This window comes from Anolis carolinensis, chromosome 4, assembly GCF_035594765.1.
Source record: "Anolis carolinensis isolate JA03-04 chromosome 4, rAnoCar3.1.pri, whole genome shotgun sequence".
Lineage (NCBI taxonomy): Eukaryota > Metazoa > Chordata > Lepidosauria > Squamata > Dactyloidae > Anolis > Anolis carolinensis.
Window position 1 is genome coordinate 134,514,832 of NC_085844.1, and position 22,597 is coordinate 134,537,428.

The window sequence follows — 22,597 nt, forward strand, 5'->3', positions numbered from 1 at the left end:
TACTGCTGGCTTATTCACATGCCATCTTTTAATTACCTTTTTGGCTTAATCTTAGTATCATGTCATCAAAATGGATTTCTAACCACTGCTCCTTCTTTTGCTTTTCTTCTCACCTGTGCATTCAGAATTCATGATCTTATCTAATTCTTGAACAACCATGCTAGTCCTATTCTGACCTTCACACAAACTCTTTTAGCAGGCAAGCACACATGAATGTCTAAATCCTTTTCCTTGTTCTAGGAACCAAGGCATACTGGAATATATCTCAGCAAAATTGTGCTTAGTAAGTAGTGAGGGATTGCCACATTGAGGGAGAAGGGGAGGCATTTAGACCTTCTGTTCCTTTTTCCTGCTCAGTGAGGAAAAGCTTAGTCCTAATCAAACGATGGTTATCTTCGAGATATAATATATTCCTCAGAATATTTCCCCACAGTTTAAAATCAATTTTTAAAAACTTTAGTTAATATGTCATTGAAATTAAAAAGACAAGCTCAAAATATTATAGAGCTAGAAAACCATATGCACCAGAAATCAAATCTGAAGAAATGCATGGAAATATGAGAGATTTTACATTTTGTAGAGTACTGGTGGCGAAGTGTGTTAAAGCACTGAGCTGCTGAACTTGCAGACCGAAAGGTCGCAGGTTCAAATCCCGGGAGCGGAGTGAACGCCTGCTGTTAGCTCCAACTTCTGCCAACCTAGCAGTTCGAAAACATGCCAATGTGAGTAGATCAATAGGTACTGCTCCAGTGAGAAGGTAACGGCGCTCCCATGCAGTCATGCCGGCCACATGACCTTGGAGGTGTCTACGGACAACGCCGGCTCTTCGGCTTAGAAATGGAGATGAGCACCAACCCCCAGAGTCAGACATGACTGGACTTAACATCAGGGGAAAACCTTTACCTTTACCTTTTTAGAGCCATCATACATTTTTTTAAAACGCATCATTATTTATTGTGTCGATTTTAAATTAAAACTGAGACTGATTAAACCATTACTTAATTAATAGGGATTCGGAGTTCTCATAGCTTTATCCATATCAACATTATTACCTTAAATCTGCTTAATGGTATTCCATCCCCTATATTCTCTTAACACAGGAAAATATAAGTGTGTTTCTGTGTCTTCAACTGGTTAGTTTTTAAGGACACTAGCAGCAGAATGCTTTTTGTTGGCACAAGTATGATTGGTGAAATCAAGAAACTAAATATCAACTTTATTCAGTTCTCACTTTTATCCCATGTTAAATCCACCACAGATGTCCATTAAAACATGCATTTCTATTTAGGAAAACATTTGTTTTATTAATGCTATCCAGTGTTTTATCAACAACAACAACAACAACAACAACAACAATTTATTTATTTATTTTTTTGTTTTCTTTTTCCCCTCCCCCTCCCCTCCCTCGTTTTTAGTTAACTGTATATAAAAAATCTTTCAATAAAAATTAAAAAAAAATTATTGATTAGCCAGTTGGCCTTATCAAGCATAGACAATACAAACACAAAATACAACATACATCTGGTTCACTTAAAATAAAATACAAATATACAGGTATTTACTAGCTTGGTGCCAATGTATATGTTTTATCTGTTTTGGTCATAATGACATTGTCCTGATGTTATTGATTTTAATTATTGGTCATCCTGAGTGGGGTGAAAGCACAAGGAGAATGAAATATAATTTCTTATCTAAATAAATAAAGCAAACACAATATTTGCCATATTTCACTGCATGATAGTTGCACTTTTTTCTCCTTTTGGGGAGGATGCAAATATTATGCAGTGGCAACAATTACATGATGAAAAAAAAAGTCCCATTTGAGAGGCTTTTTTTACCACATAATAGTTTCTTTGAGGGTGCGGCCAAGAGCGCAGCACCAAAGGGAAACAGGGCAGGTGGGCAGGAGAGTGAAATCACTTCTTGGCATGTGGGGTGGGTTAGGAAGTGAATTCAGTCCTTGGTATTATGGGATTTGACTCGGCTGGGAGCTGAGTCAAACCCCGTAGTACCAAAACGGCAGTATACCCTTAATTCACTCAACCAGGTGAGTGAACTAAGGGTGAGACTATTATGAGGGGGAAAAACAAAATACAATTTCTGCCTTCGCTAAAAGGGGAGGTGTAACTATTATGTGATGAGGACTGTTATGCAACGATAAAAAGGTATGTTCTTCACTTATCAATAATAATAATTACTCAATGATACTGGATACCCACCTGCCAACAGAGAAAACAGTTGTCTCCCCAGGTTGCATTTTACCCTTGCCCTCCTTGGAGCGCCCCTGGCGATGCAATGAGTGCCTCTTTTTCCTGCTGCAGTGAATACAGGGTGCTTGAGTTGAGCCCAAGTGAACCGTGTGATGATGGGGCAACCCACCATCTTGACTACTGCGATGTGGACAGAGGCCACTAGAGGAAGGAAACCAAAAAAACAATCATTGTCACAGCACTAGAATTTGAAACAATCATTCTGGTCCAGGAGATCTACTCAAAGTGTAAATTAACCAGCCCCGAAACATAGAGAGAGCCATACCAGGATTTAAGGTCAGGTTTCATTCTCACTCAGAAAGTTCAGCAAATCATTAATGGTGCAAAAGACAAAATATGTTCCTTGAGACTCACTACGCAAGATACATATTATACTAGTTCCCCAAAAAACTAAGGCTGCTTCTTCTCAGGTCAAAATGCAGCACAAACAGGCATTTTGAGGCAACATTGGGGGGGGGGGGGGACTCCAGCTCATTGGCAAGGGGGAATGACCATATACACCCAACCCATGTCAATGTGGTCTCAGCATGTGTGAACATGGCTAGTACTGCCCTTCTCTCTCCAAGCTCCTTTGTATCATTGCTGCAGGTGAAGAAAAGAATGGACAGTCTCGAGAAACCGTAAAGGAGGCTTACTGCTTATTTGGAAGGCAAAGTAGGGAGGGTGGCACTGTTGTAGAGACAGACTCAATACCTATAAAGGTCTGGATCTTTAAGGAAAATGCAGATCTTTGCAGATATTTTTTAACCAGGGATAAACCAGATTAAATTGTTTACCCCAGGTTAATATTATTTAACCTGGTTGTGTCTTTTGGCCGCCCCAGGCTAATGCAGTATCTACAATGGATTATGTGCCAGTCTAGATGGGCCCTAAATTAGGGTTATGGGAAGGAAGATTCCATTTTGATTTTCTGCTTCAGACAGCAGCCACATATGAACTGCAACAAACACCAATGATAAGAAAGTCATATAAATTGAAGACATCTGATCTAAGATTTCCCTTTTACACTGAAAGAAAGGCTTCAGTCTTTCAAACTCTTCCTCAGTGGCAGGTGGCCTTCAACCCATTTATTCAGAATGAGTGTTACAGTAGATTCAGAATGAGTGTTACAGTAGGTCCTCAAACTTTTAAAGCAAAGGGCCGGTCTACAATCCTTCAGACTGTTGAGGGGCCGAATTATCATTTGAAAAAAAATACGAACAAATTCCTATGCATATATTTGAAAATGAAAACAATCTTAACCAACATAAACCTATCAGGATTTCAATGGAAAGTATGGGCCTGCTACTGGCCAATAAGATAGTCAAGCTAATTAGGATTGTTGTTTGTTTGTTGTTGTGTGCCTTCAAGTCATTTCAGAATTTGGGTGAGCCTAAGTCTAAAATTAATTATTTATTTACTTACTACATTTATTTACTACATTTATATCCCACCATTCTTACCCCGAAGGGGACTCAGAGCAGCTGTATGTACATACAATATATTATATTATTAGCATAGCACAATATTAGCATTATACATTACTATATTGAACTATACCACTATATTATAATACTATATGTAATATATAACATATAATTAATATTATTATATGGTATTATTATTAGTATTATATTGTATAACATTATAATATTTTTATCAATATTATATGTATATACAATATATTATATTATTAAAACTGATATAAAAATGTATTTTTATCCAAGTTTCTGGATTATCCAAGCCATTTTTGTAGTCAATATTTTCAATATATCGTGATATTTTGGTGCTAAATTAGTAAATACAGTAATTACAACATAACATTACTGCGTATTGAACTACTTTTTCTGTCAAATTTGTTGTATAACATGATGTTTTGGTGCTTAATTTGTAAAATCATAACCTAATTTGATGTTTAATGGGCTTTTCCTTAATCCCTCCTTATCCAAGATTCTGCTGGCCTGTTTAGCTTGGATAAGTGAGACTCTACTGTACTTGGAAAAGGAAAAGACAAGAAGTGATGTTATTGGTCCCAAAATGAATGTGGAACTTCCCCTCACCTGGGCACGGGTATCGGCAGTGGAGGATCAGTGTCACCTTCCCCCAGCATTTCCTTCAGGACTTCCACATTGGCTAACAAAGTGAGGAGGGAAAAACAGAAGCATGTTAAAGCAATGCTCTCATATGCTGGGGATTCCCAAAAATGAAGCCAAGGTTAAGCCCACCTTCATTCTGAATGATACACTTCACTATCTTCTCTACGGTGTCCTCATTCAGTTCTTCATCCTTATCTGAAAAGAGAAAATGAGGTAGCAAGTGAAACAACTTAGCCACTGATATGACACCAGAATAACAGCACAGGCCTCCAGGAGGAATGGGAAAATAAAAAAGAAATTTATTTGCAAAAGAACACTGATATGGGAAAAACCCTCTCTGATCAGCACTGAGAAGTCTCTTATCCATGTCCTCATCAGACAGGCCTGTGACGGTGGTGGTCCATGAGAAGGTCTTCCCCTCTGGATCCAATGGGTCTGGCAGACTCAGGGGAGAACTTTCTCATGGACCCACCACCAACACAGTCCCATCTGGTGAAGCCATTGAGAGGAGAATTCAGTTTGGCTCCCACCCTTTGGACCACTTCTCTCACCCTGGCTCTATCTCTCAAGTAAAGGAAACATTTTAGTAACATTTAGAAGACACTTCCACACACAGGGGCAGCAATGGATACACACAGATTGGAAAGGTGAAAAAACGCTAAGCATTAAAAATTAGAGGAACAAACTATCAGATTACACACAGATAGCCAAGATTTCTAGTAATTTGAAACATGAAAGCCATGAAGTTTTTGGAAGAAATTAGAAGCTGTTTATAGCATATCTTACGGGACTTATCAGCCTTTCACAGGGCATATAAGACACATCTGTTTCGGCAGGCTTTTGATCTGTTACTGTTATTTTTAAATTGTTTTAGATTTTAGCCTATTCTTGTAAGCTGCCCCGAGCACTAGGGGAGTGGCGGCATATAAGTTTGAATAATAAATAAATAAATAAATATCTGATGGGAGAATTTAAGAAATAAAAACAAGAGGAATCTATTAACCTAGAATTATAGAGGGATAAATAAAATGAACATAAACTCTGCGAGGATTAATGACAGAAGCCAAGGTGGTGGGTGCTTGGGGGGTGGGATGAGGAGTAACTGCAGCATGGGTGGTGGGTTGTCTATGTATGTGTACATGTTTGTATATGTGTATTGTAATAATAATAATAATAATAATAATAATAATAATAATAATAACTTTATTTTTCTATCCCGCCTCCATCTCCCCGCAGGGACTTGGGGCGGCTAACACAGGGCCAAGCCCCAAAACAAATAATAAGCAAAGCAAAACATGTATAAAAACAGCATTGTAAGCATATTATTATATTAAAAGAACATTTTTTAAAAAAAGAAAGAAAAGAAAGAAAATGTTGCACTACCCTCACCATCTCCTAGGATTGAGGGCACTTTCAGAACATTTTCCTGGCTCCGTATTCTCAGGACATGGTGATGTGGGGGAAGGAGGGAGATATTTGCAGTTTTTTTCACATTTGTGGGAAGGCTAGGCCCTGCAAATGTGGAGGGTCAACTGTATAGCTTTCAGATTGTGATCTTGTTTGGTTGAGAAATCAATGAATAAGTTTTTATTCCTTTCTTGAAGATGAGCCAAGGACCAATAACCATTATAGACATATAAAGATATGTCACGTACTACTTGGGATTTCATGCATTCTACTACTTTTATAATATCCAACGTTTTTTGCTTCAGTCAGTAACCAAGAAGATGATAAACTCTTTCCACCCTGGGAATTTCCCCTCGGGGAGACAGAGCAGCATATAAATAGAGAGTATTATTATTATTATTATTATTATTATTATTATTATTATTGACAAAAAGACATAGTATGACACAGCAAACGAGATATATATGCTGGATTTCGTATCACAAAATCACAAGTCGAACACTTCCCAAGTGTTTAGGACAGTGTGATGTATTTTCAGATGGTGAGTGCAGATCCCAGTAAGGTGGCCTTTTGCAGTTATTATTGTGATTATGATTATGATTATGATTATTATTATTATTGCCAGACTCCACTGCTACATTTTCCCAAGCACACACTAATATAACATGATTTAGATGAATAATGCCCAGAAAATCCTCCTTTGCTCTCTATAACTATCTTCCTGTGAATCTCAAGAGATAACATTGCTTCTGTGTCTTTCTGCTTTGTATACAATTTGCAAGAGAAACAGAAAGCCATGTCAATGGAAACCAAATATATTCCGACTCTGGTAGCGAATTTCTATTACAATGTTTCTACATGTTTTTCCTTTCGAATCTGGAACAGCTAGGCAGTTGTGCTTGTACATTTTCTGTGTGTAAAACCAAACTGATAAATAATAGCAACCTTTTTCTGGCAAGCTGTTTCACAATACATAGTTATAGCACTTTGATCTCCCTTTAACCACCTGCCAGCATCCTATGGAATCCTGAGATTTGAAGTCTAGTGAGACACGAGAGTTCTCTGATAGAGAATTCTAAATACCTCTTCCCAGACTGTAAATCCCAGAATTCAATAGGATGCAGCAACAACAGATAGAGTGGAACCAAAGTGGTATAACAGAGTAGAGTGAATGCACACTTGGTCTCCTTCACTGGCAATCCACACCAGTCTTAGCAGCCTTGAACTGTGGTACTATAGAAGAAGAGCACGAAGACTGTTGATAACCAAGCTTTACTGAAAAATCTGTATTTGGTTATAATGTGTGCTCCAGTGTGGGAGACCAAAGATAAGTCTCCACTGAAAAAATTCTAAATTGGATGTTGATGTTGTTGTTGTTGTTGTTGTTGTTGTTGTTGTTGTTGTTGTTGTTAATGTTTATTTGGCCCCGAGTCCCCCCGGGGAGATGGAGGTGGGGTATAAAAATAAAATTATTATTATTATTATTATTATTATTATTATTATTATTATTATTACCCCCACTTTTTCTTTCCACAAAGGAGACTCAAAGTGACTTACATGAAAAACATTTCAATACAATTTAAAATCTATAAATATATAAACATTAAAACAGAATTAATATCAATTATATTTTAAAAATCACAGTTAAAATCCACAAAAACTAGCATATATACTTGAGTATAAGCCGAGCTATTTAGCCCTATTTAAGGACTGAAAAAGCCCTCCTTGGCTTATACACGAGTGAGGGTCCTGTCTGGCTTATATTCGGGTTGGCTTATATTCGAGTATATAGGTAATCAGAGTTGGACAGTCTTATCTTATTAAAGTCTTATTATCACTGTATCTTAAACTACAGTTTTATGTAAATATTCAAAAACATTTAACCTAATGATGCCTCAATTAGTGTAATTTTATTGGTATCTATTTTTATTTACCAGTAGCTGATGAATTTCCCATTCTTATCTTATACCTGAGTCAATAAGTTTTCCCAGTTTTTGTGGTAAAATTGGGTGCCTCGGCTTATATTCAGATTGGCTTATACTCGAATATATATGGTAATTAAAAACATTTTCAGAGCTAAAACCACTGCACCCCCTGACTTGATCTTAAAAACCTTCTTTAAAAGCCTGCCTGAATAAAAAATTTTTAGCCTGCCAACTGAAAGACAGGGAAGAAGGGTGTTCAGAGTCGAGAGGGAGCCACTGAGAAGGCCGTCTCTCTCGTTCCCACCAACTGAGCTTGCGATGGAGGTGGGACCAAGAAAAGGACCTCTCCTAAAGATCTCAGGGCCCGGGCAGGTTTGTACAAGGAGATGTGGTCAGGCAAATAGCTTGGACCTAAGCCATCTAGGGATTTCAAGGTCATAACCAGCACTTTGAATGGTACCCAGAAACAAACTGGCAGCCAGTGGAGCTGCTGCAACAGGGGAGTTGTCCGCTCCCTGTAGCCAGCCCTAGTTAGTAACCTGGCTGCAGCTCTTTGGACCAGCTGAAGATTCCTAGCACTCTTCAAAGGCAGCCTCACATACCACACATTACAGTAATCCATGTACCACAGTGGCCAGATCTTGTTTCTTAAGGAACTGAAGCAGTTGGTGCACAAATTTTAATTGTGCAAAGGCCCTCCTGGTCACAGCAGATACCTGGGCCTCGAGGTTTAATGCCGAGTCCAGGAGGACCCCCAAACGGTGAAACTGTGTCTATAGGAGGAGTGTAATCCCATCCAGCACAGGCTGGTTCCCTGTTTTCTGATCTGCCTTCCAACTGACTAGGATCATCTTGTCTTTGAGACATATATAAAATGATGAAAAGTTGCCTGGAAAGGATGCTTAACCATTAATGACTATAATGTGTGTCTGCCAAATAAAGATAGTAACACCCATTTAACTAGATATTTACAGAAATGGAAACTGGAAATAGGATTAAAAACAAATAAACAAAGAAGTAATGAAAATCAAGTCAATTGGATGAGAGGGTATTTCTAAGAACTGTAAATTAAAGTCAGTTGTCTGTGTCCTATAAATAGAAGCAAAAAGACACTTGCCTGGACAGGAGTCAGAGCAATCAGTTTGTCTTAATTGTTCCCTACAACAAAGAGAGTGGCTAAATGCTCTTAAAAATCAAATACGTAATATAAGACTTGCTACCTTCCTCCTTAGAATCATCCTGGTTTATTGTGCCAGGTCTAAAATTACAAAAAAAACACAAAAATCGAACCTACCCTTCCTACACCAGTCCCCATGGAGAGAGAGGGTGGGTTAAAAATAAAATTTTATAATTTTTTATATACACTCTCCCATGCCCTCAGTCTTTTTTTTTTCATGTCAGGAGCAACTTGAGTCGCTTCTGGAGTGAGAGAATTGGCTGTCTACAAGGATGTTGCCCAGGGGATGCCCGGATGTTTTGATGTTTTTACCATCCTTGTGGGAGGCTTCTCTCATGTCCCCACATGGAGCTGGAGCTGATAAAGGGAGCTCATCCGCACTCTCCCCGGGTGGGATTCAAACCTGGCAGCTTTCAGGTCAGCAACCCAACCTTCAAGTCACAAGGCTTTAGTCCACTATGCCATCGGGGGCTCCACCCTCAGTCTGTGGCAAATGGACACCTTATTTTGACAGTTGGCTGGCCTTCTGCTGTTGGCCAGCACTGCTGCACATTGCTGTGAAGAACTGAAAGTGCTGCAATGGAACCAGTGTTGGAAACAAGTAAGGCATGCTAGTGCTACTGGTGGGAAGTGTTATGAATTGATGATGATAAATGGAAGCTCTTACGTGTGCCTGCGATCCAGAGTCACCCACAGAACAATAACACGCCACTCAGGTTTACAGAACAAAAATACAGGAACTTTACTGATTCCAAGAGATCAGAAACAGTAGTATTTACAATGGTCCCTCTGATCAGTCATAAATGGTCCTTTCTCAGTCCTGCTTCAGAGAACAATACAGTACTGGTTCTTCTCCCTCTTATCTCCGCAGCAAACAGGCCTCAAAAAATAGCAAGGCCTCTCTGAGTACACATTGCTCTCTTTACCAGCAGTAATCAGTCAACACAGAAAACTTGCAGCAGTAGAACAGAAACAGTATCAAATCAATCCCCAGATCTTTGCAGGCTCAGCCAATCGGCTTCATGCATGTCATCTTCCAGTTAACACACACAACACAGTGCCTTTGTAAACCATTACAAGAAGGACTAGCCTGTATAAGGTCCTGGAGACACAGTGCTTGCACTCCCTGTTTCCCATTCCCTTCCTGTGAACTCAAACTGCAGATATAAGGGAGACACAGAGGTGTAGTTTCATGCCACATGGGCCATTAGCATGTGGCATGTGACATGGCCCACTTCTCTAACAAGAATCCAATGAAAACAATTGGAATTCATTAGGCGGAATGAATGCTTCCTATTACAAGAGACCTTCCTGATTAATTGTGACCCAAATATTTCTATGCTGAAAGTGTTGCATGTTTACACATGGTTACACATGCCTATATTTCGGCACACACATCTATACAGTAATGGTTATTAATGTACAGCCTATTTCATTAGCCAAATGTTTGACAGTTCATATTGTAAGAGCCCTTAGATGTTGTGATGACATTTTAAAGTCAATTTTTCTAGCTTGTCTAGAACACCCAGACTCATCAAATCTATTATTTAGATTTATTTTAATTCCCTACTGCAAAAAATACTGTAAAGTAGGTAACACTGAGAGACTGTTTTTTCTGTATCTGCTGAGGAGCAAAATTGGATATACTGGGTCTCCTCCAGTTTTGTATTGGCCAGTGTTTGAAAATCCAAAAAAAAAAAAAACCCAGATCCTATGTAGGTTTACTGAGAGGAAAGTTTCAGTGAATTCTACTAATTCAAGCCTATCGTTTTGCAGGTTCTACCAGCTCTAATTTGCTAGGTTATTTTAAGCAATGTGCAAATAAGATGTGGAACTGCAGAGCAGACAAGAAAGGTAAATGCTTTTTTAACTTTAATCTGGGAAGCTCAATTTAGCTTTGGGTCAATTTTTCTTAAATGAGAAAAAGATGGTTGATGGCTGCAATCCAATACACATTTACCTATGAATAACCTCCTATACCAAAATAAATGCAGAGATTTCTTTCTAAGTGAGCATGCTGGGCACTGGAGTGCAAAAAAAGGTGAACATAATACTCGGTGAAACAAAAGCAGTGAAGAAACTGAAAGGGAAATGATAAAATGAGCTCTTGATCCATCTGAACACTCAGAAAATTACAGCAGCTGACGCAAAATCAATTTCATTCCTCAAGAAAACTGTTCTGACAAAGGGCCCTTCCAGACAGGCCCTATATCCCAGGATCTGATCCTATGTTTTCTGTTTATCCCAGATTATCTGGCAGTGCAGACTCATATAATCCAGTTAAAACCAAAAACCTGAGATCAGATCCTGGAAAATAGGGCCTGTCTAGAAGGGCCCAAGATATAGTTTCGAAGAGTAAAGTGTCATCAACAGTTTCGCAGGGGTATCCTGAACTGGCAGTGTAGGGCCATTCCCTTTCTCAAATATGATATCATTAGCCGTGGATGGCTCCCTTGATAGTGGAACAGTGAATCCACTCTAGGTTTGAATCCAGGCTTTAAATTAACTCTCCAAGCTGTTCCTAAATACATTCAGGACCCTAAATGGCATATAATCCAGATTATCAAATCAGATAATCCACATATCTGCTTTGAACTGGATAATATGAATCTACACAGCCACATAATCCAGTTTAAAGCAGATAATGTGGATTTTATATAGCAGTGTAGAAGAGGGCATAGATTACTTTTTTAACCTTTAGGGGCCGGGCTTAGTACAATGAGCTAAACCGCCGTGCTGCAGAAATGCCTGCCAATCGAAAGGCCAGCAGTTCGAACCCAGGTCGGGGTGAGCACCCGTCATTATCCCCAGCTCACCTGCCCACCTAGCAGCTCAAAAGCAGAAATGTGAATAAATAAGTAAGTACAATTTTTAGCGGGGAGGTAATAAAAGGTGCCCTGAAGGACGAGACTACAAAAAGCTCCTCTTCATGGAAGATGGAGCGACAAAACACACATCCCATGGCCGGAGTCAAGCACAGCCTCCAAGATGCCGGAAATAAGATGGGAAATGCCTCTGTTGTGTATTGTCTGTCCTTGTTAACTGTATAACAGCATTGAATGCTTGCCATATGTGTTCTGTAATCCACCCTGAGTCCCCTTGGGGAGACAGAGTGGAACATAAATAAAGTATATAATAATAATAATAATAACAACAACAACAACAACAACAACAACAACAGGAAAAACTCAGCTGCTATCAGGACCTCAAGATTGAACTTCAAAGACTCTGGCAGAAACCAGTGCAGGTGGTCCCGGTGGTGATCGGCACATTGGGTGCCGTGCCAAAAGATCTAAGCCGGCATTTGGAAATAATAGACATTGACAAAATTACAATCTGCCAACTGCAAAAGGCCACCCTACTGGGATCTGCACGCATCATCCGAAAATACATCACACAGTCCTAGACACTTGGGAAGTGTTCAACTTGTGATTTTGTGAAATGAAATCCAGCATATCTATCTTGTTTGCTGTGTCATACAATAATAATAATAATAATAATAATAATAATAATAATAATAATAATAATAACCTGGAAGGTGCCAAGATATTTTTCAAATAGCAGCTTCAAATTCCTACTCTCCCAACTGCTCTTGGCTTCTTGAGTTCAGATTTGTTTTAGACCTTGATAACTGAACATCACATTGACTTTGGGCTTTGCGGCAGGAAGGAAGTCAGTGGACAGCACGATTCCCTCCCTCCTTGTGACTTACCATCTTCTGTTGGGGTCAGCGATTTCTTGTTGTCTGATTCAAACTCATCACTGAACGTCCGGCAGCGGTAGCCTTTCTTCTTCAGGACGTGGCAAATGAGGAATCCCACCAGGCCCATGACAAAGAAGACCATGACCAGCAGGACCAGCATATACAAGCTGTGCTGGTGGTGGTCCCCATGATCATCCTCGGCGCTGTTCTCCTCTGACATTCGGTTCTAGGAGAGAAATGAGAGGGCTCAGAGGTCTTTGTTTCCCACAGGCTGGCTTTGCTTACCTGGCTTTTATTCACCATCCCCACTACCACCAACAATCCCAAAGGCTCTAGCTTTTGTTCAGGTGTCAGTGCTTAACTCTCAGGAGAGTTTTCACACAAGGTTGCCTTATTTCTCAAGCACTTTGTTGGTTCAGAGCAGGCAAGTGAACCATAAGGACAAGGAGAGGCCAAGGAGAAACCCCCAGAAGGGCACCCAGAAGCAGCAGACATAATCTTGCTCCTGTGGCAAGATCCAGATGGAGAAATACTCCCCCCCCCCCCCCCACACACACACACACATACGGTCTTGCCAGGTTGCCTACAGGATCGCCTTCTCCCACATAATCCAACCCACACACTTTTTTGTGGGGGTCTACCCTAGCCAGCCAGAGCCTGACTGGCAACTGTCACCCAGAGGACCTTTAACTCAGCCACCCCAAGACTGTAGAATGACCTGCCAAAAGTAAACTGACCACTAGATCCTTTGCTGGAATTCAAGACACAACTGAAGATGGAGTCCAGGCAATTCTGGACAGCAAACTTTAACCTACATTGCGTTAGGATGACTTTTGGTCTCTGTTAAGTCTATCTTAACGTATATGCATTTATATAGTATTATATTTTATTTGTGTTGTCGAAGGCTTTCATGGCCAGAATCACTGGGTTGCTGTGACTTTTCCAGGTTGTATGACCATGGTCCAGAAGCATTCTCTCCTGATGTTTCGCCCACAACTATGGCAGGCATCCTCAGAGGTTGTGAGGTCTATTGTAAACTAGACAAGTGGCGTTTATATATCTGTGGAATCTCCAGGGTGGGAGAAAGAACTCTTGTCAGTTTGAGGTAAGTGTGAGATTTGTAATTGGTCACTTTGATTAGCACTGAATAGCCTGGCAGCTTCAAAGCCTGGCTGCTTCCTCCCTGGGGGAATATTTTGTTGTGAGGTGTTAGCTGGCCCTGTTTGTTTCCTGTTTGGAATTCCCCTTTTTCTGAGTGTTGTTCTTTATTTACTGTCCTGATTTTAGAGTTTTTTAAATACTGGTAGCCAGATTGTGTTCAATTTCATGGTTTCCTCCTTTCTGTTGAAATTGTCCACATGCTTGTCGATTTCAGTGGCTTCTCTATGTGGTCTTTAACAAAATCTGGCTTCTCTGTGTAGTCTGACATGGTGGCTGTTAGAGTGATCTGGCAATGGTGAAAAAGAAGGCCCCTTCGACATTGCCATATAAAATCCAGATTACCTGCTTTGAAATGGATTATATGGCAGTGTAGACCCGGGGCCCTTCTACACTGCCATGTATTCCTGAATATCAAAGCAGACAATCAACATTATCTGTTTTGAACTCAATTATATGAGTCTACACTGCCAGATAAGCCAGTTCAAAGCAGATAATCTGGATTTTATACAGCTGTGTAGAAGGAGCCTATGATAATCCAGTCCAAAGCAGATAATGTGGATTATCTGCTTTGACATTTTGAATGATATGGCAGAATGGAAGGGGGCTCAGGACCCTTCCACACAGCTGAATAAAATCCCACTGCTTTGAACTGGAATATATGGCAGTGTGGGCTCAGATAATCGAGGACCAGGGCTGTAGCCAAAGTGGGGGAGGGTTAGGGTTAGGTTTTAAAAAAATTGGTTTACTTATGTATTTTAACTGATTAACCCAATCCCTATGAGTGTCCATTGAAGTTTATGTCTTGAGTGTCCACTGAAGTTTATTGATGGAGCCTGATTTCCAAATTAACCCAGAATATCAAGGCAAAAAATACCACAATATTTGCTTTGAACTGGGTTATCTGAGTCTACACTATCATACATTCCAATTCAAAGCAGAAAATGTGTGGAAGGGGCCTGAGTTCAAGTAGATATTGTGGGATCTTCTGCCTTGATATTCTGGATTATAGGACTGTGTGGAAGGGCCCACAGATTATCAAAGCAGATTTATTTATTATTTACAGCATTTATATTCCGCCCTTCTCACCCTGAAGGGGACTCAGGACGGATCACATTACACATATAGGCAAACATTCAATGCCTTTTAACATAGAACAAAGACAAGACAAACATAGGCTCCAAGCGGGCCTCGAACTCATGACCTCCTGGTCAGAATGATTCATTGCAGCTGGTTACAGCTGGCTTGCTCTCCAGCCTGCGCCACAGCCCGAGCCAGATGATGCATATTATCGGCTTTGGGTGGGATTACATGAGTCTACACTGCCATATAGGAGCCTCCGGTGGCCTAGGGGATTAAAGCCTCGTGACTTGAAGTTTGGGTTGCTGTCCTGAAAGCTGCCAGGTTCGAATCCCACACGGGGAGCGTGGATGAGCTCTCTCTATCAGCTCCAGCTCCATGTGGGGACATGAGAGAAGCCTCCCACAAGGATGGTAAAACATCAAAACATCCGGGCGTCCCCTGGGCAACGTCCTTGCAGACGGCCAATTCTCTCACTCCAGAAGCAACTCCAGTTGCTCCTGACACACACACACACAAAAACTGCCATATAGTCCAGTTCAAAGCACATAGTCTGGATTTTATATGGCAGCGTAGAAGGGGCGGAAGAAGAGGAAGAGGTGGCAGCAGTGAAAAAGAGGAAGAGGAGGAGAAGACAGCAGTGAAGAAGAAGAGGAAGAGCTGGCAGTGGTGAAAAAGAAAAGGAGGAAGGAGAAAGAGGCGGCAGAGGTGAAGAGGAGGAAGAGGAGGAAAAAGAGGAGGAAGAATGGCTTTGGAGCAGGCATGGGCAAACTTGGGCCCTCCAGGGGTTTTGGACTTCAACTCCCACAATTCCTAACAGCCTCCCGGCTGTTAGGAATTGTGGGAGTTGAAGTCCAAAACCCCTGGAGGGCCCAAGTTTGCCCATGCCTGCTTTGGAGGCTCCCTGGCTCCTCTCCTTCCCAAGGACGCAGCCTCTGCAGCGCATCCTCCCTTTGCAAAGACACTGCACCCTCTGTCTGCCTCCCCACTCGCCCTCCTTTTGGCCTGCCAACGGAGAGACCCTTGCTGCTGCCGCCAGTGCATCTTCTCATTTGCCCTTCACTCCTTGTCTCCAAGGCTGGCCAAGCCCAGCCTCCTCCCGCGTTGCCGAGCATCGCCTTTACCTTCCTCCCGAGCCGGGTGCGCGCCTGACCTTCCCAGACTCCGCATTGACTTGGGCTCTCCTCCTCTTCCTCGGGACCAGAGCCTTCTCACTCTGCGCCCCGGCTGCTGCTGCTGCTGCTGCTCTTGCCGGTCCCTTGAAGGTCCTTCCTCGCCATCAGGCGCCCAGAGCCTCCTCTGAAGGGCACCTCCGGCAGGCAGCAGGCGCCTCCTCCCCCTCCTCTCCTCTGCCTCCTCCTTCTCCTCCTCCCCGAGCACCTGAAGCCTCTGCTTTGGGCCAAAAAGGGAACGGAAAAGCACTGCCTTTGCCTAACCCTGTGCCGGTCTCCTAGCAACCTGGCATCTCCTGCTGCCGGGTACCACTCTCAGCATCCTTCCCTGTCCTCCAGCCTGGCATTGAATGCAGGAGGAGAAGGGAAGAGCAAAGCAAGCAGGGCAAGAGCAGAACAGAGACAACCTCCTCCTTCCCTCCCCCCAAAGAAAAAATCTAGTTCAGGCTCAAAGAGCCCCCTCCCCCGTGGGGTAATGGGTTAAACTGCTGAGCTGCTGGACTTGCTGACCGAAAGGTCACAGGTTCGAATCCGGGGAGAGGGGTGAGCTCCTGCTGTTAGCCCCAGCTTCTGCCAACCAAGTTCAAAAACATGCAAATGTGAGTAGATCAATAGGTACCCGCTCCGGCGGGAAGGTAACAGCGCTCCATGCAGTCATGCCGGACACATGACCTTGGAGGTGTCTACGGACAACGCCGGCTCTTCAGCTTAGAAATGGAGATGAGCACCAACCCCCAGAGTCAGACACAACTGGACTTAATGTCAGGGGAAAACCTTTACCTTTACAGGCTCAAACAGGAAGACGCTTGGTTGCTGTGAGTTTTCCCGGCTGTATAGCCATGTTCCAGAAGCATTGTCTCCTGACGTTTCACCCACATCTATGGCAAGCATCCTCAGAGGTTGTGAGGTGTTGGAAACTAGGCAAGTGGGGTTTATATATATCTGTGGACTGTCTAGGTTGGAAGAAAGAACCCTTATCTGCCTGGGAAAGGTGTGAATGCTGCAATTGGCCAGCTTGATTAGCATTGAATTGCCTGGCAGCTTCAAAGCCTGGCTGTTTGCTGGCTGAGGGAATCTTTGTTGGGAGGTGTTAATAATAATAGTACTTTATATCCCGCCATCATAGGAGCCCCCGATGGCACAGCGGATTAAACCGCTAAACTGCTGTACTTGCTGACCGAAAAGTCGGAAGTTCAAATCTGGGGAGCGGAGTGAGATCCTGCTGTTAGCCCCAGCTAACAGTTCAAAAACATGCAAATGTGAGTAGATCAATAGGTACCGCTCCGGTGGGAAGGTAACAGCGTTCCATGCAGTCATGTCGGCCACATGACCTTGGAGGTGTCTATGGACAATGCCAGCTCTTTGGCTTAGAAATGGAGATGAGCACCAACCCCCAGAGTTGGACACAACTAGACTTAATGTCTGAGGGAAACCTTTATTGTATCCTGCCACCATCTCCTCGAAGGTTGGTTCATCAGGAAACAGCCAGGATTTGAGGCTGTCAGATTGTTCAGTGCTAATCAATCCAGTGATTCCGGACAGGAAGACGCTTCCTCCAGGACTGAGTGGGCAGATGATGGAAAGGGCCTCAAGGAGCCAATGCCCCCAGGCAATATGGTCACACACTCTTTAGAAAGGGAGAGCCTACTCCAAACCCTCCAGCACGCAGATAAAGTGGATTATCTGCTTTGATAATCTGGATTATATGGCAGTGTAGAAAGGGCCAGAGTCTCTGAACAATAAAGAGAAATGGTGCAATCAGCCCAAAGAGAGTTACCCATGTAATCATTTCCCTTGATCATTTCTGATTGATGCTGGAAACATAGTAGTTTTGGGCCCCTTTCTACACTGTTATATAATCCACATTATCAACGCAAATAATCCACATTATCTGAACTGGATTATATGAGTACACTGCCATATAATCCAGTTCAGAGCAAATAATCTGGATTTTTATATGATAGAAATGGCCTGAGAAGGGAGACAATGTCATTTCTGTTTCCACTCCTGGGAGCTTTCAGAGAAGTGGGAAGTTCTGCTGCAAGTGCACCCATTGCCTCCATCCCTTTCCTTAAGTAATTGCCAATGAATTCTCTGAAATTATTCAGAATGAATGAATGAAATTACACAAAACTGGAATATACTCATCATTACCATCATCTCCACATATTCTCATATTATTATTACTCACTGCTTGCTTAACTGATACGTTCTCCCTCTGCTCATTCTACTTTTCAGCTTCACAAATCAACTTGGTATCCAGTTCCTCTTTGCAAATTGTGTATTCCACTGGCTTTCCCTCCCCCCCCCCCCCCAAATTGGCATTTTGTTCATTTAGAAGAGACTGTTGTAACATTCTGCTCGGTTTCATATCTAAGTGGACATGACAAATTATCTTTAGCTTTAACCCTATTCAGTCATCTGTTCCCAGTGTTGACATAGTGTCAGAAGGAATGAGGACATTTATACACTCATATTGCCCCAACATCCTCATCTCCTCAAGTTGCAATTGTGTGGATTATCCTAAATGTATCCAGATGAATGTACAAAGAGTCTGGATTCAGAACTTCCTGTTCAGAAAGAAAAAAGATAATGCCGCAGCCTTGGGACCTAGAGCTTTGTGGTGTGACTCCTGTAGCTGAACCGCACTATTTTCTTATACTGGTATTTCTTTTTCCTGCCCCAATACTATATAGAACAGATACCGATAGTTGGCATGCAAGGTGGTAACTATATCTGCCTATTTCTTACATACGGTATGAATAGTTCCAGTTAGATACTTAGCTTGTCACAATTATTGCACTTTTTCAATGTTCCTCGCCCTTGTTGATTTTAATTTTTAAATGAGACCTTCCTGCCTTCCTTGATCGCCCTATATTTCATCCTTGAGCCTCGAGCAGAGTCTTCACCCCTAAACATTTTGCATTATGCCCAGGCTCCAAGGACTTGATATGTTTTTTTTATGTTTTATGTTATTCTATGCTGTTTATATTGTTTTTATTGTTTTATATTGGTTTAAATTATGATTGTGTTTTAATGTATGTTGATGTTGGGCTTGTCCCCATATGAGCTGCCCCGAGTCCCCTTGGGGAGATGAGAGCGGGATATAAAAATAAAGTTATTATTATTATTATTATTAGTAGTAGTAGTAGTAGTAGTATTAATATTACAGTATGTATTAATATGGATCATAATTCAGGAAACTGGGTTCAAATCCCATTTATTTGTGAGAACCCACTGGGTGTCCTTGGAAAACTAAGGGGAAGGTCAGGGCAAATCCTCTCTGAAGAAATATTTCCCCCCAAATAGCCTTGATAGGTTTGCCTTAGGGTTGCCATAAGTCAGAAATGATTTGGAAGCATAAAACAATACAGACATATGCTATGTTGCAGCAATACAGGTAATTAGCTTTGTAGTGTTCTATAGCTGGTCTCAACCCCAGTCCCGGGTGTTGCTTTGTTTATGGAGCTGTTCCTACTAGGTGGAGTGAAGCAGCTGGGAAATGTGTCCCATCAAAGCCATAGTTCCTGAGCCTCGTCTTACCCAGCAGTGTTTATTCTCTTGAGTCAGCAATGGTGATATATTTGTTAAGTATTTCTATTATTTATATCCTTCAAAAGTAGGTCTCCTGTAACATTGATTACAATACATTTATAAACACAACAATATAAAAGTCTCCAGGCTCTTTCCCACAGGGCAACTGCAAGTAGGTGACCCTGTGTGATCTGAAGCAAACACTGGTGTGTCTTTTCCTCCTTCCTTCCCTCTCTTTCCTAGAATATTTCCCACACAGGGGGGATGATAATAATAACAACAACAACAACAACAACAACAACAACTTCATTTTTATATCCCGCCCCATCTCCCCGAGGGGACTCGGGGCAGCTCACATGGGGCCAAGCCCAACAACATACAATAAAATACAGCAGTATAAAATACACAGTATAAAATACAACAATATAAAATCCATAACAATCACAGTAGATCAACAACACAGCTTCAACAGAGTAAAAAGCTTTGGTAGAGAGCAGTGCAGCTTTGGCTGCATTTACACTGTAGAATTAATGCAGCTCGACACCACTTTAACTGCCTTGGCTCAATGTTGTGTAATGTTGGGAGTTATCATTATATAAGGTCTTCAGCCTTCTCTGCCAAAGTGCTGGTGGTTCACAAAATTACAACTCCCATGATTCCATAGCATTGAACACAGCAGTTAAAATGGTGCCAAACTGCATTAATTCTACAGTGTAGATCAGACATGGGCAAACTTCGTCTCTCTAAGTATTTTAGACTTCCAACTAGGAATTGTGTTAGAAATTGTAGGAGTTGAAATCCAAAACAGATAAAAATTTCAGCTTCATTGTAGCTAGTGAACAAATACGATCTCAATGACAAAATGTTATAGAAAATTAATATATATTTCTTACCTCTTTTCCTGGCAAGGGAAACGCATCAGTTGGTCCCATGGCGCAGCTGGCTTTCAGAAAGTGTGGTGCCTTTATCTCACTTTTGCACCTTGCAGATCTGAGACATCACATTGCACAAAGTCTGAACAGCCAGCAGCTAGAGTGAAGATGAAATTAAGCACGTACTGTGTCTTGTGCAGTCCAAGTTCATAGAGTGGGACACTTCCAAACTAAGTGACATCATTGCATCAACATGCACATACTGAGTTCAGGAAATGATAAGCAAATCAAAACTCTTTTTTCAATGTACATATAAAGCAACATCCAATGTAAAACTACACAAAATTATTGCAAACTAAAATAAATATAAATACTAAACTAAAAGACATACTTTAAATACTTTAAATCAGAGGTCCAAAAACTTTTAAAGTAGAGGGCCGGTTCATAGTCCCTGAGACGGTTGAGGGGCCGAATTATCATTTGGAAAAAAATACAAACAAATTCCGATGCACACTGCACATGTCTTATTTGTAGTGCAAAAAAACCCCTTCCAACAACATTTATTTATTTACTACATTTATACCCTGCCCTCTCTCGCCCCAAAGGGGACTCAAGAGCGGCTTACAAGTTGTATGTACATACAATATATTATATTAATGGCATAGCACAATATTAGCATTATATATTACTATATTGTATTATACCACTATACTGTAATATTATTAGTAATATTACATTTAATATATAATATATAATTAATATTATTATGTTGCATTATTATTAGTATAATATTGTATGACATTATATTAGTATCGATATTATATGTACATACAATATATTATATTATTAGCATAGCACAATATTAGCATTAGATATTACTATATTGTACTATACCACTGTACGTAATATTATTAGTAATATTACATTTAATATATAATGTATAATTAATATTACTGTATTCTGTTGCATTATTATTAGTATTATATTGTATGACATCAATGTAGTATCAATATTATATGTATACACAATATATTCCATTATTACTATAGTACAATATTAGTAAATGAAAGAACAATACAATATTTAAAAATAAAAACAATTTTAACCAACATACAGTAAACCTATCAGGATTTCAATGGGAAGTGTGGGCCTGCTTCTGGCCAATGAGATAGTCAAGTTAAGTAGGATTGTTGTTGTTGTTGTGTGCCTTCAAGTCATTTCAAACTTTGGGTGAGCCTAAGTCTAAAACTGAGAGCAGGGGCCAGGTAAATGATCTTGGAGGGCTGCATCCGGCCCTCGGGCCTTAGTTTGGGGACCCCTGCTTTAAATGGACAATGCCAGCTCTTTGGCTTAGAAATGGAGATGAGCACCAACCTCCAGTTGGACACGACTAGACTTCATGTCAGGGGGAAAGCTTTACCTTTACCTTATACATTGTTCAATTCTACTGTTCTTCAAATTCTACTAATAATAACCCTCCCGCCCCCTGTAGCCCTTTAACAACAGTTGTTTACCTCCCTCATTCTTTTTAGAACTATTTAACAGCTTTTCCTAATTAAAATCATTAATTTTTTTCCAACTCTGCAAGATCATGCAAGTTTTTTAACTACAGATAGTTTCCCACATTTGCAGATAAACTTTTGTGGATTTGATTAATATGGTATCTCTAGGACTGAGCCAAGATGTTAAATTTTTATTTGTACAGTAGAGTCTCACTTATCCAAGCCTCGCTTATCCAAGCTTCTGGATTATCCAAGCCATTTTTGTAGTCAATGTTTTCAATATATCGTGATATTTTGGTGCTAAATTCATACATACAGTAATTACAACATAACATTACTGAGTATTGAACTACTTTTTCTGTCAAATTTGTTGTATAACATGATGTTTTGGTGCTTAATTTGTAAAATCATAACATAATTTGATGTTTAATAGGCTTTTACTAAATCCCTCCTATTATCCAAGATATTTGCTTATCCAAGCTTCTGCTGGCCCATTTAGCTTGGATAAGTGAGACTCTACTGTATTATATCAAAAGTCTTAAACAATGAATCTGTTATTTTACATATTCCCTGAGCAGACAGCTCTCCACCACTTAACCACTCTTTTAAAACAAGTCTTCCATTCTCCAATCTGATCACTACTTCTCCACTATCTTCCCACCTAGCTTATTCCAGCATTCATTCTTCCGTCTAATGTTTGGATTTGGCCAACAAAGTCTCCT

General features: G+C 40.8%; 1 protein-coding gene across 3 annotated transcripts in view; it reads right to left on the reverse strand.

Annotated features, from left to right (window-relative positions):
• Positions 1-20,526, reverse strand: part of rell2 (RELT like 2) — a 31,045-nt gene extending 10,519 nt beyond the window's left edge. Inside the window, exons 1-5 of one of the 3 annotated variants that reach the window (XM_008109002.3) lie at positions 20,395-20,526; positions 12,567-12,783; positions 4,475-4,540; positions 4,310-4,382; positions 2,220-2,411 (exon numbers count right to left, since the gene is read on the reverse strand). In XM_008109002.3, coding sequence (XP_008107209.2) covers positions 2,220-2,411; positions 4,310-4,382; positions 4,475-4,540; positions 12,567-12,783; positions 20,395-20,433 — 587 coding nt within the window. In that variant the 5' untranslated portion in view covers positions 20,434-20,526. Of the gene's footprint in view, positions 1-2,219; positions 2,412-4,309; positions 4,383-4,474; positions 4,541-12,566; positions 12,784-15,919; positions 16,325-20,394 lie in introns of those variants that run through there. The other 2 variants (XM_062977845.1, XM_008109004.3) reach the window with 2 other exon arrangements.
• Between the last annotated feature and the right edge of the window lie 2,071 nt (positions 20,527-22,597).